The sequence below is a fragment of the Nicotiana tomentosiformis genome, chromosome 11 (genome assembly GCF_000390325.3).
Source record: "Nicotiana tomentosiformis chromosome 11, ASM39032v3, whole genome shotgun sequence".
NCBI lineage: Eukaryota > Viridiplantae > Streptophyta > Magnoliopsida > Solanales > Solanaceae > Nicotiana > Nicotiana tomentosiformis.
This window is the reverse complement of record NC_090822.1, coordinates 64,427,217-64,441,487: the sequence shown is the minus strand read 5'-3', so window position 1 is coordinate 64,441,487 and position 14,271 is coordinate 64,427,217. Positions and strand designations below refer to the sequence as shown.

The following is a 14,271-nucleotide window of genomic DNA, read 5'->3' as shown; positions in this document are numbered from 1 at the left end:
GATGCTGTGGGGGTCACCTCCTCATCTTGGGTGTCATATTCTTCGTTGATGGCGCTCATAAGGTTGAGCGGGCCGTTGTTCGTCGCTTTCGTTATGTTTCTTTGGTTACTTGCCATGGAATCTTCGTATACACAGAGAAAACGGATAATCTTTGCAGTTGGTTAGATTAGCAAGTCATGTGAGTTATAAATCTGATGAAAACTAAAAACTTGACTGAGAAATCCCCATAGACGACACCAAACTGTATGAACCGAAATTTAGATCTAGGTTTTTATACAATTAGATTTATAGTGAAAAAGGGTTAATCTAAGTCAATATTAATATCCAAATGATAGATCTAGTGTATTTATGAAGAATAGTGCACGCGTGTTATTGGATAACAATATCTTGGAGCAATAATGGAGTAATAAATGATTCAAGAATATGAAAGAGAGCAATAAATAATAATAAATGGCATTTAAGTAAATAATGGAATAAAGTTCACTCGACAAGAGTGAGATTTCCCAATGATTCTTTTTATGGATAATGATAAGTCTTTGAATATTCCGATTCTTCTTGGATCGGGGAAGAAAAGATAGATAAAGATGCAAAAGGCAAACTTTGTATGTATGTAATAAAGAGAGAATCTTCAGAGAATGTCAATATTGTTCTTTACAAAAAGTTTCACATCCTCTTCTATAACTACACATCTTCCTATTTATATGGATACATGGGCCACAAAACCCTAGGTAGTACAACTGAAAAGAATATTCACTCGAATATTTTCTAGGGAATATAAATCCTGGCACTAGCCGTTACTGCGCACCGAGGAGAGGTACTCGTCCTCGTCCTCGTCCTGTCTTCGTTAGACCACCTCGACCTCGTCGACGGCCTGCCATCTTCTCGTGACATCGACCTTTTGAAATCAGGTTAACATGTCATATCGACGGCACGTGGTAGCCTCCAAAGATTTTATTTTCTTTGACCTAGTCAACATATGGTATGAAGTTTTTCGCCCATATAGTTTGGTTATTAGGCTCACGGACAGGATTGGTACAAGACACGTGAAGACTCCTGCAGAAGGGCAACACCTACTCCTTCACTTTTCTCTTTGACAAAAAGAAGGCAAAATTTCTCCTTTACTACGTAATTTGTACATAATAGACATATATAGTTTGGCTAATTTATTCTTCTTTAAAATTTTGCACTATAGTGATTCGATGAAAGAGTTAATAGAGGCATGTTAATAATACTTTGCCGCTTAAGAATAACAACACCAATAACAACAACGATCCAGTGAAATCCCACTAGTGGGGTCTGGGGATAGTATGTACTCAGACCTTACCTATACCCCGAAGGGTAGACAGGCTGTTTCCGAAAGATCCCCATCTGAAGATGAAAAGAAGACCAAAAGAGGTAATATATCAATACCATCAATAAAAACCATAGAAAAAATAACAGTATCACAAGAACTAGAAAATAGATGAAAAGCAAAACAATAACCATTAGATAAAGCCCGGAACTAAGAGGAACGAAAGAGTAGTGAGAACTCAACACTAACCACTAACATTCTAAGACTAAATCCTAAGAGACTAGCCTCAATCCGGTGCGCTGTAGAAATATGCACAACTACCTCCTAACCTACAACCTTAATGCTTGACCACCACAACTTCTCTGAGTCGCCTCCCACTGTCCTAACCCGAGTCTTAGCTCCATCATACATGTCCTTAATCACCCTAATGTAAGCAACCGACACACCTTTTGCCTCCAGACATCTCCATAAAACCTTCCTAGGAACCTTGTCATACGCTTTCTCCGGACTTTAAAGCTTAAGAAAAAGTCTTAAATCATAAGGTGATGCCATGGAATGAAGCATGACTACATTGCTTATCTAATTTTAGAGAAGTTAATCATATTGTTACAAGCTTGTCATTTAATTTCTTTATATAGAGTATGTTATGTTAACTAATCCAAAAAGAAAAAGATAAATGATTAAATAATTTCGTGAGGAAAAAGTAGAAATCACAATAATACATCTGGAAACTTTTCTAGGGGCATGATTTCTTCCTTCATTGCACGTAAATAGGATCAACATTTGTTACTTTAGAACATAAACTTTTTTCTTTAATTTTTATAACTTAAATACTGTTTGATGAAACTTACATGTTATTTAAAAAAAATTATACTTATTGATCATGTGGGGCGTGTCCAGAACTAGTTTAATCTAGCAAAAAGCAAACTGCGGCACATTGTCACCTACCATTTATGTGAAGTGGATGAATGGCTAAGGTCATATTCACGTCTTAAGAGACTTTTTAAGCTTTTCTTTGCTAGGTACTCAAACTCCTCTCACTACTATCTACTGTTAATACCATAATATCTCAACAACAAAGGAAGAAGCATGAGCAAGAGCAACTTACCATATTTTTAACCCAACGGATACGGAATGACTTAATGATATCAAACTAAAGATAGAGCACTTCCTGCACAAAACCTCACTGCCAAGTGCCAAGCATGAATGTTATCTACCTAGTAAGTAGTAATGCGCACCAAATATTTCAAATTCTTGAATTGAATTTAGCCAGACAAAGACACCATCAAGAGATCACAAGCTCATAAATCAGGTTGTCAATCTTGAAAGAGCCACTTACGGATGTCATACTTATTAACTTAACATATAAAAGCTTGGAGAAGTCTTTTTGACTTTTGGAAATGGTTATTATCACAATATAGAGAAAGCAACACCATGGCTTTTGGGATTACAAATTCACGAATAACTTAACAGAGTATAAGAATAACTTAAAGTAGTAGTATGTGTAGTTTTTCCTTTCATCATAAAATGTAACAAAACTGGCTACAATAATCGCCGTTGATCACGTACCAAATGTCACATCTTTGACATGTTTTGGGAAGAGAAGGAATGACATCTTTCTTCTCTTCTGTGGGAGGACCTATGCTACTTATCTGTGCAGATCTTCTGAATTTTCGGACCTGTCTAAATGCATACTGGATCAGCCTCACCAGTAACTGTGACAGTAGTTTTGGCAGGATCAAGGACAATGGAATTTATGCCTTCTACCTTTGATATTAAGCGAGAGGGGTTCGAGTCAACCCAAGAGCAAGGTGGGGAGTTCTTGGAGGGAAGGATGCCGAGGGTCTATTGGAAACAACCTCTCTATCTCATGGTAGGGGTAAGGTCTGCGTACACACTATCCTCCCCAAACCCCACTAATGAGATTATACTGGGTTGTTGTTGTTGTTGTTGTACCTTTGATATTAACTTCATCACCTTCATTCTGCACTTTGAACAAACTAGATCCACTGACACCACTGTTTTCTGCAAAAAGAGTCAGGTTTCTCAGTACTTCTGAACATTTGGAAGACACAAATAAACTGAAAAAGTACTGCAACCTGTTAGAACAAATAAGATGACTTATCATCACAGTTTACAGTACAAAGCATTTTCATCAAATGAAGAACTAAAACCTTTGCTAATGACATGGTGTCAACAATGAATTGTACCCAACAGTACAGAATGTGGGAAAAAATGATGCTGTGTTGAATTATAGATACTATTTATAAATTGTCGTCCTGTGGACTTCCTTAATTATGCTAAACAGAAATTGTTTAACATCCATCTTTACTTCTGTTTTGCCTGACATACTTGCTGACGGCTCTGGTACAATAGTAGATATATTGTCAGTGTTAGTTGGTAGTAAGAGTAAATGCTGGTTAGAAAGTTATTCATTGTCTTATCTATTGCTTCCCATTTACATTTATTACACCTGAAGTGGCCTCAAATAAGGACTCAACACAGCCACAACCCACAAGCAATGCGAAGGGGAAGGACAGAATACTTGCTACTACTAAATTTTTCCAGCGCAAAGTTGTATTAAAAGACTTCTTTACTGCACATGGTAAACAAACTTGACATAAACCAACCAAGCACATTCCTCGATTTGTTATATATCAGTACAATGCTGAATATTATGGTGAGGTTTTATCTTTGAATTTTCACTACCGCTCAAAAGTAATGTACTTAAGTAGTATCTGTTAACTAAAGAAGGTAGACATTCCATTTAGTAAGAAGTCAATTGTTGAAGTACTTGTTTGGTAGAATCTAAACATTTGAGCTTCATTAGACCTAGAATACAAGGTTAAAAGGACATATTTCCACATTAATAGCCTGAAAGTATAATTTAGATAAAACCAAAACCTTCAATTTATACTTTACATAAAAAGGGCAAGTGCCTACTCTATCCAAATCTGACAATTTTTGAAGTCAGTTGTAATGTTTCCTGTGAAAGAGATGGAACCGGGAGTATGTTTACTAGCTGACCTTTTCCAGCAAATTGATAGCAGCAATATTTACCAGGCTGATTCAAACAACACTCTCCTTAAACCTTTGAACAGTGGACTCCCATGTAGTTAATTTTTATTTTTCAGTTTGAAAACATTCTATTATATGAAAAGAGTGCAAGAGCAGTTGAGTCAACTGATTAAACCCAGTTAGGCAATAGCGATAATCACTTCAGAATACAAGTTCAAGCTCCTTGTTTAATCAGAGCAATATGTTCGTCTTATAATCAATAGAGTTTAACTTTTGTACGCCAGTTAACTGTTTATAGTAAATCTAATTTAGTCACCTGAAAAATAAAGTAAATAACCTATTACGTAATAAACATTGACAGTGTAAAAGTTTTTTAAACTGTTAGCGTTATAGGTTAAATCCATTTACAAATAGGAAAACAGAAAGACCGAAACACTTATTTGAGAGTTGTGAGAGTTGGAACTAGACAATTCCCATTCAACCAGCATAATTGGGATGCATGATGGAATTCTTCTACAGCAGCATATCCATCACTTATAATGACAATATCACATTTTGATAGGATATTGACCAAAATAGTCTACAGATGTGCCATGAACATTACAATGCAAGGTGAAATATGATGCCATTAAACATTACAAGTCACCTCAGGTACCATGCGCCATTCTCAAAACTGTCAAACTATTCTTATGAAAAGCAGAAAGCTAATGCAACTGTAAAATATTTATATGTTTCATTCTGCAAAGTTCTCTTCATGTTCTATGTCGTCCTTCAATAAGGTTCAACTAAAAGTAGGATGGACCTTAGAATGAACATAAATATGGGGAATCACGCTGCATCCACTATATAAAAGGCATTGTGATGTTGCACAATGCAAGGTTTAGCAACCTCTAAGGTTGACCTCCAAGGGTAAATGATACAAATAGAGTTAAATTCAACATAGATCTGAGGTGTAGTGTCAAATCTGGAACCTACACCTGTTGGCTCACCAAACAGCAGAATGTGCCAATTCACGATTTGCACCAAAACTAATCCCGAAACCAGCTGTACGAATAAATAGGTCATGTGGTCTTGGGATGGGAAGGTGCTTATGTGGTTGATATATCACTATCCTTGTGGGGGAGGGAGATCCTCACAAGTCTCTTTCTCCTTGGGTTCAACTGACCTCTTCTTCCAGAGTCAAACAGATAGCTACAACTTTCTTTAAGAATTTAAATCACAGTAATTATTAAAAGGCAGAAACTAAATCATATAATTTTTTTAGTAATAACAAAGAAAATCACAGGCAAAATGCAGTTAATCACATGCACTCACAACTGCTTCCTCTTTGATGAATAGTATTAGGGTACCTTTCAGCTCTATTATAGAAGTTGACGCTGCATCATGAGTTTTAACTTAAGTAAATAACACCTGAGTCTATATTAGCTGATTAATTTCATTTAAGGATAAATAAAAAATTCATTCGTTGTTCCGAATAAGAAGAGGTAAAAGGGGGAAACCATGAGTTTCTTCCCAAGGTTCTATCAGAAAAAATATTCAGATTGGTAACCATTGAATGATGCCGAAGGTTGCAGAAGAACCCAGCACGACAAGAGCAATTTACAACCAAGATTAGACTAGTGGAAGGGAGAGTGGGTGAGACTTAGAGACTTGCAGGTGATATTGCTGACGAGAGGAAGCTCAAGCTGGTCTTTTCCTTGTTCTATTACTTATTAAGACTCTTCTTCATATCAGATGCACAGCATATATTGCCTAAGCTTCTGGATGGTGTGAAAATTGGACCAGCGAAAACTACATTTAGCATGCTTCTATTTCAATTGAATCATCCATTATAAGATAAACAGTATTAGGTTCAATTAAATGTCTCATCAAAGGTGGGTTGTGACCACGTCGCTGAAATTTCAGTCACCAAAAAAGAAGGCAAGAATAAGATACTTCATCAGGAATCTATCAACGAGAAAGCTCAAAAAGGTCTCCGAATTGATCACCAGAAACTGTCCTCATTGTCAAGCTCCGACAGTGCTTCCAGTGTGGTCGAGTTGATGATTGGACTTCACCATCTGAACATAACAGCTGACAATCTGTTGGTCTAACCTGTAGTAGTATTCAATCCTTTCCAAAGGTTTCAAGTCCAGGTCAATGAAAGATGCCTAGCAATTTGCAAGCCAAAAGAATCCATTAACACTGGTAAAACCTATGAAGCCAGTCTTGGAACTAGAGAATCTGTGTTTTTCAGAATTAAGTGGATTGCATTAGCATTTACATGGTAACCAATATTAATGCCACACTGTCACCAATCTTGGTTCTAGAGAAACTGCATTTCAGATTAAGTGGATTGCAATAGTATTTAACATGTAAACCAGTATTTATGCCACACCATTAGAATATGGAAACTATTGTGGTATAAAGCCTATCTTGATACAGATTCAAAACTACTAAACGAAGAAGTTGGTTCCATTTCCGGAAAAAAGGAATGATAAAAAAACAGATGAAGGGGGGAGGTATGACTTTTTCTTTTTAGAAGAGAGGGCTTAGGTATGACTTAATGCTATTTAGTCGACACAATAAGTTGCACTAAAGTAAATCAAAATTATGCGACTTTACAATTAAAAATCTTTCAAGTTTTATTGCCATTCTAAGTTGCTCGAATCCTTCGAGATGTGAATTCTAAGATTCGGATCCTAGTACGGATGAAGGTGCGGGGATCCGGCTAAAAATATTTCAAAAAAAATAAAAATATAAATATCTCTAAATTATGAGAATTTTTTGTCGAATACTTACGTATAGCTTGTAAAGTATGAATTTCTCTCAAGTTGTAGATAAGTAAAGGATTGATTTCCTAGATAAGGTATACTATTTTCTTTAAATTTATCCTAGTTTTGGTTCTGATTTTAGGAATCAAATTGTATCTCGTCTCGAATTTTTCCGTCTGTCATGGTCAAAGTACCAAAATCGTTGGACCAGATCCGGTTCGGATCCCATACCTACACCCACACAAGTGTCGTGTCGACACCGGTGCGGCACCTAAACTGTTGTGTCAGAGTAACTTAGTAGACATTAGACCTGAAGTATCACCATATAAAATAAATTCAAGAATGAATTATTCATATTACTCTAGAACCCAAGGCAGGTTGAAAGAAGATTCATTTTACATGGTATAACATGTTATTCTAGATCGAAAGGAGACTAAGCAAAAGAAGGAAAGAGTAATACCTTGCAGTCAAAACTTTGGTTGGTTGATTCTAAGGAGACAATGCTATATGGGGATTCCACATTACCAGCTTCTCTAGGTCTAAAACTAATTATCATACTAAGGTCCTTTGCAGTTGCAGCTATCAAGTAGTCCCTCACAATCTTCAAGCTTTCCTCCATCGACATTGAATGCAGAGAGTTATATCTCTTCGATGATTGATCTTTATCTAGTTGTCCACATACCATGCAAGGCTGAGAAATAACATTATAATATGGGTGAATTGCACCTTCAATGTCAGTTGTGTCTAGCTTCTGGACTTCAAGAAGCCGATTTAACAACTCTGAACTACAGACAGTCTTGGAGATGAGCTCTAGAAAATATTGTGTCCGCATGCCCTCTTCTGCCTGAATTACATGCTTGAGCGAATCTTCAAATGCTTTACCAACTTCACAACTAGTAGTGTCTGCACCACCACCCAAGCCACCAAATATGAGAGAACCATCCAGGAAAACCCGAAAATTATTCTGTGGGGTCCTAAAAAGGTTGTTTATTGCCTTGTGTACTCTGTCTCTGGATCCAGAGAATAAATCCAGAGGATCATATGCACTTACCTCTGATATCTGATATAGGACAAGTACCAAAAAGAAAAAGAAATGAGAGTTAATGTAAGTGGAAAGTGAATATAGTATAAAAGCGATTATCATGGTGACATTGACAGTGTACAAGATTGACCAGGGGTTTTGGGGGGGGGGGGGGGGGACCGCATTTAAAAAATTCTGGCAATACAATGATGGAATGGAATTAAGAAATCCACCAGAGACAGCTTTATCTCAAGAATAAATTGCAGATAGAACAATATTACCTTTCCTTGGTTCAATTTTAGAGCCTGATGCATTTGAAAACGAGTTACACTCTTTTTAATAGCATTATCTTCTGCGATAAATTCTGAGTGTGGAAGGAATCCACACTTAGGCTGGCTTCAAAAAAAAGAAAATGGAGATAGCCGTGAGAAAACATACTATGGAAACGTATAGAAAACAGTTTCATTTTAAAAGAAGAAGAAGAAGAAAACGCTGCATAAAGAGGAAGACTAACTAAAGCTTTTAGGATACAAGTACCTTAATTTCTACAGAAATGCTGCATGCCTCTTTACACATACCTGACAGTAGGAGAACGTGAGTACCATAAGAAATCAATGTAAATACAATAAATGTCCATATCTAAGCCTGCTTGGTTAGTATGTAGACGATTATAAAGCTAGCTATCCACTGCGAATTTTTGTTGTTCTTTTTCAAGAAACAAACAGAAATTGCAGTTATTTTGTTAGTAGTAGCATGAAATTGATTTAACCACAAAGTATTTACAAAATCAGGACATAAAAATTAAAACCATTTTTGCACTCAAACAATTGAAAGTAATATAGGAAGGATTATGACCTTAGAAAACAGAGGTATTTACTGAGTTTTATGTTTTATTGGTCTATTAAATGGGACGCCAATTACTATTGTTCTCTTTTTATTTGATAGGTCCATGCTAACAGCTTTCTGTAATATAATGTTCAGTTCTTTACTACAGGGTATGAAACATGTGCATGTTAACATTTTAGTGATGAATCAAGGGATAAAGAGGATTTGAAAATTATTACCGAGTGGGAACATTGAATGATCGGACATGAGCATAACAGAAACACATAGGGGATTGACCTTTGCAGCATCAACACGCCAAGCAGGACGCTGTGAGAGGACATTGCTTTCAACGGTTTCCAGAAATTCTTGGGTCACCTGAATGCTAATCTGTCAAAGAAAAGGGAAGAAACAAGATGTAGATATTTAACCATGCTCCTATATAGGCAACTGAATATATCGAATCAGCTAGAAAAGGAAAACAAAATTTACAACCTTGCAAAACTTAATCTTCAAACTCATAGATCATCATAAATTGATGGTCTAAATTTATTCTATCCAAACAATAAATAAAGAATGCACATACAAAAGAGCAACTGCATAGATAGATGCTCTAGGATCTTAAAGGATCAAAAACTCATTGAAAATGTGCCGAATGCCTTATTATTAACTGCAGAAAAGAAGTATCTGGAAAAGGGAAAAAATTATTTTTCTTCTATTCATATATTAGAAAAGATGATATACAGAAAACCAGATCAGATACGAAATGACAAGAATCTAGCAGCATAACACACCCCTGCATCAACGTGTCCAGAACCCAAAAGCGGGCACATCACATGCTGCACAAAATAGTGCTGAGCTATTTCCCTTGTAGGAGCTGATACAATCTCATTAACTTCTTTCCACAAGACGCATTCCTGATTGGTTAGACCTAAATAACCATTCCCATTTTCAGACCCATTCCTTGGTACCTTCTGTATCCGCAATACTTTTCCAACCTAACAAAAAGGAATAGAAATGCACTTAAGAAATCAAACCCTTTTCAGACTTAACAAAATATGATGCTCCAGAACACTTCCACTAATCAGTTTTACATTTTATTTGGTACAATTCTTCAGTGCAAAAAAAGTAAAATCATTCCTGGATCAAAGAAAAATCTCCCTTTTTTCAAGAAAATCAACAAGCATTCTTAAACCATTTGCTAAGCAAGAAAGGAGACCCAATTACTCTTCCGTAGTTTATTTGCACAGGAATCACTTCTTCAACCAACAATAATATTTGTGGGGTAGAGGGCAGTGGCGGAGCCAAGAATTTTAATAAGGGAATTCAAAAATTTTGAACTTGTGACCTAAAGCAATTTTTGAACTACCTTTGTAACTACAATGAAAACGTCTCTTATATCAGGGGGATTCAAAAGTTTATATATACAAAAATATTATTTTTGCCCTATTTGCGCAGTACGATTTTCCAACAGAGGGGAGTCAACTGAAATCCCTTCCTTGACTGTGGCTCCACCACTGGTTTGGGTGGGGGGGGGGGGGAGGAGGGAACGGAATGATGAGTTAAGAATACATACCTTGAGTAAGGTGAAACAGGTTCCAAACAAAGCAAAATGAATAATGAGTATTTATACAGCCAATCCCAAATAACTTGGAGTGAAAGCATAGTAGTTATTGCAGTCGTTTTCTGATGAGTGGGTAAAATACATGAACTTATTCATGCAAAAGTGCCAACTATTACCATAAAATGGTTATGTGAAAAGCAAAGAATTTCATGGTGGATCTTCCTAAAAAACTTTTTGAAAAAAAATGGAATTAATATTCATCTATCCTAGAATCTTTTCTTATAAATATACTGCCAAAAAGGCATCACCTTTTTTCTGCTAAAAAGAGTTCCTACACAGTGAAGAGAATGAAAAGAAGGGGGAAAACAGGAAATTGAGACATACAAAATCAGAACGGGTTCCATTATAAGCAAGAACCAGGTTGACAGCCCCTTCTCCTCTGTAAGTCCATTCTCCTGCATCCTTCGCCTCCAACACCACAGCCATCTGCTAACCTAATATAAATACACATTTATATATATATATTTCTAAGAAGAATAAATCATACTTAATAGGTAATTCGAGCCGAGAAGAATGTTGTTACAATAGAGAAATTTATAAAGAAATGTACCTGAGAATTGGAAATGCGGAGATTGTGGATTTACTTATTTAGAAGGGGGTGGTGAAAAAGGAAAACAGGAAAATCCTAGCAACTCGGCGGATTACCGGATCGGAGACGCCGAGGATTACTCTGTGACAGAGAGTGGCTTATTGATTAGTTCCTATGATGTTTGGTTGGGACTGGGGGATTGTGGGGACACCTGTTGCGGCTTATTATTAAATGCGCTGACGTCATGTGCGTGAAGCTTTGGATTTATGTCTTCTCACACTTACACAAGGGTGTTGTCCAAACACACTCCCTCCCGCAAGTATACGTCATCGTCAAGTAATAGAGTAGTTAATAAAATATTATTTTTTCAGAAACTTATGATTAACTTTTGACTGATTCAAACTCAAATAACTTATCGATTCAAGAGATTTTTCACAAAATATGTAAGTGACTAATTTACTACGTAAGAGACTATCAAGTAATGAAATAACTGGAAATCAACCACAACACTTACTCGCCATAAGAATCTGTCGAGTTCTTACTCGCATATTCAAGCTAACTTAATGCCTATATGTCTATGGAATTAGGATTAACAAGAATGCATTTATATTTCCTGTATTTCAACCAAGCAAGGCAATTATGTATATTTCTATCCTAATTGCGAATCCGTTCCCCGATGCCCGGGTTTAAAAACTTGCTCTATTTAATTCTATATACAATCTAGAATTTCCACTTTCGAGTTCAACTCTAGATTCGTAGATAGTATTTCACTATTAACTACTCAGCAAAATAATTAAAAATAGAATTAAATAAACAACCCAATATGATAAAATCAAACTCGTCAATTTCAACTTCAAACGTCAACATTCATGTAGCACCCCATGACCCCAGAACAATAGGGTTCTTAGCTACTCATGTTCATACAATCATCAAAAATAATATTTTCAAACATAAAATCAATGAATACTAGAAGAATAATGGAAAAATCGATCAAATTCGTGCTCCCGAGTGTTTCGTACTTTTGTTTCTCTCTCAAAGTCACGTCATCCCCCTCAAAATAGGTTTAGGTTGGCTTTTATATGAGTTGGGGGCGTCTTGGGGTCGAAATAATCGAGTCCTAGTAGAAATAGGACATGTTCCCGTTTTGAGCGTCCAGGGCAGTGTGGGGCGCTGGCCTTGGCGCTCAACTTTCCAACTTTCTGTTTTGTGTGCCACAGGCAGCGCCCCACGCTGCTTGTGGCCCTCAAATGTGCACGTTTGCCATTTCTTCCCATTTTCGCTCCAATTCGCGCACTTTCGTCCCAAATCGCATCCAAATGATTCCTACACAGAGAAGTAATACAAATTAGCACAAATCATCATATTATACATCCGAAATCTACGAGACATGAGCATAATGCGAGGCAATATACATCAAAATATGCATACATTAAGATGCATATCAACACCCCACACTTAGACTCTTGCTCGTCCTCGAGCAATGGAACTACATTAACATACCCCAAAACGTACCTATCACTATGAAAGAGCAATTCACAATTAATTCAATCAAACACTATATCTTTTGACTATGGTCGATATCGGCAATTAAGCATGAACACACGAATTTCACATTCTTCCCGTTTTTAGACTAGTCCAAGTATACACAATGCGATTCAACCAACGCAAACAACCTCCCCATAACCACCCTACCTCAAGAGACGACTCGTTACCACTAAGCATCCTCAACTCATGCACTCACCCAACAAAAGAAATGTACAACATCACCAATCCGTCATGAGACGAAGTGCCCTCACCACAAGCAAAAGAGTGAATATAGAAGTAGTCCATACGTTCAAATATGCCATTGAACATAAATTAAGGACATCATACTATTGAACAAAATTCGCTCACTCTCACAATGTGCATCCCGTGGTCGTACCATAAGCTTGCCCGTAGTGTACATCTCTACTAATGTAAGCTAGCCAAATCTAAAATCAATTAGGACTTTAAGATTGTAATGTAGGCTAAGGGATAGGTAGGATACATTTAGAAATAGTGACTAACCCTCCTAAGCACTTTAATACATTATCCTCACAAATCGAGCATATATTCTTCTCAACCAATTCACTCGCCATAAACCAAATCTAACATAGCCCTCTTTTCAATTAAGCACTTCTATATCTCTACTAGCACGAATTAGAAGGACTAGGAGGTGTGTGTTTTTCTACATTATTTGAACTATATATATTTTTTTTCTTTTCTTTTCTCCACACACTCCACATTAAGGTTCATCGGCTAGTGACCTTTTTTTCTTTCATAATTTTAATGCACCTTAAGGGCCCTTCCATGGTTCCACTAAAAAGCCACACCCCAATCTCTCACCTTAGTGACTAAGTGTCTTAGGAGGTAAAGGTTAAACAAGCTCAAATTAAGAACAAAATAGGGATACGACTTGTAGTGTTAGAAGAAAAGGTCTATAGGCTCAAAGGGGCTAGCAACGGAAAATTTTATTTGTGAGTGACAAACACTTCTATGGTCAAGCAAGAAATGCCTACGTCATCTCCTAGACTAGCACAACTTGACTATTTCGCTTCGATTAACACACGTGGTAAGTTCTAGACTATACAAGATATCACAAAATATCACCAATCCTTACACACACATTGCACTCGACTCAATCAAGACGGTTATGTTCGACTCTCAAGTCAAGCAAGCACAACGAGTTGAGAATTTTTAAGCTCTAATGCACTAGGTGGCATACAAGTCAACCAATTGAGAAAAAGGCGTCAAAGAGTAGGCTACTTAATTTACTTTGCATTACAACTCAAATCAAATATTCAGGAAGATAGAGTGCATGCCATAACGTAACGTGCCCATACCAAACATGTCAACAGGTACCTCGGAGCACTTTAGTTTCTCCCTATCCTATTCCTAAAAAAATAAAAAAAATAAAAAAAAGCCCGGTTCGAGCTACACCCTTGGAAAAGTACCGGCGTCCAAATAAAAACCAAGGGATACTACCTAACTATCCTAAAAAGAATGAAAGAAAATCTTCTTGGTATTTTTTATCGGACTTTAATCCCTTAAGAAAATTATCCAACAGATCCATCGTTGGGACAAGTCCAAGTTTTTTTTACTAGCTAATTAGACTATGTGAGTTCTCAACTAAGCTAAACAAACAACAACACACTAACAATAAATTTTTTTTATACAATTACAAGTCAGGAAGTA

The 14,271-nt window shown here is 36.6% G+C and overlaps 1 protein-coding gene across 7 annotated transcripts; it reads right to left on the bottom strand.

The window, feature by feature from the left end:
- Nucleotides 1-2,709: 2,709 nt before the first annotated feature.
- Nucleotides 2,710-11,246, bottom strand: LOC104112995 (inositol-pentakisphosphate 2-kinase-like). 7 transcript variants are annotated; one of them, XM_070188654.1, is made up of 8 exons: nt 10,854-11,069; nt 9,700-9,903; nt 9,148-9,295; nt 8,621-8,661; nt 8,365-8,475; nt 7,523-8,122; nt 6,298-6,459; nt 2,710-3,316 (listed from the first exon to the last, which is right to left on the bottom strand). In XM_070188654.1, the coding sequence occupies exons 1-7, from the start codon at nt 10,953-10,955 to the stop codon at nt 6,316-6,318; spliced, it is 1,350 nt and encodes a 449-aa protein (XP_070044755.1). In that variant the 5' UTR covers nt 10,956-11,069; the 3' UTR covers nt 2,710-3,316; nt 6,298-6,315. The 7 variants fall into 7 exon arrangements, with proteins under 7 accessions (XP_070044755.1, XP_070044751.1, XP_070044752.1 ...); XM_070188650.1 differs by lacking the exon at nt 2,710-3,316 and adding an exon at nt 4,863-5,506; XM_070188651.1 differs by lacking the exon at nt 2,710-3,316 and adding an exon at nt 4,863-5,500.
- Between the last annotated feature and the right edge of the window lie 3,025 nt (nt 11,247-14,271).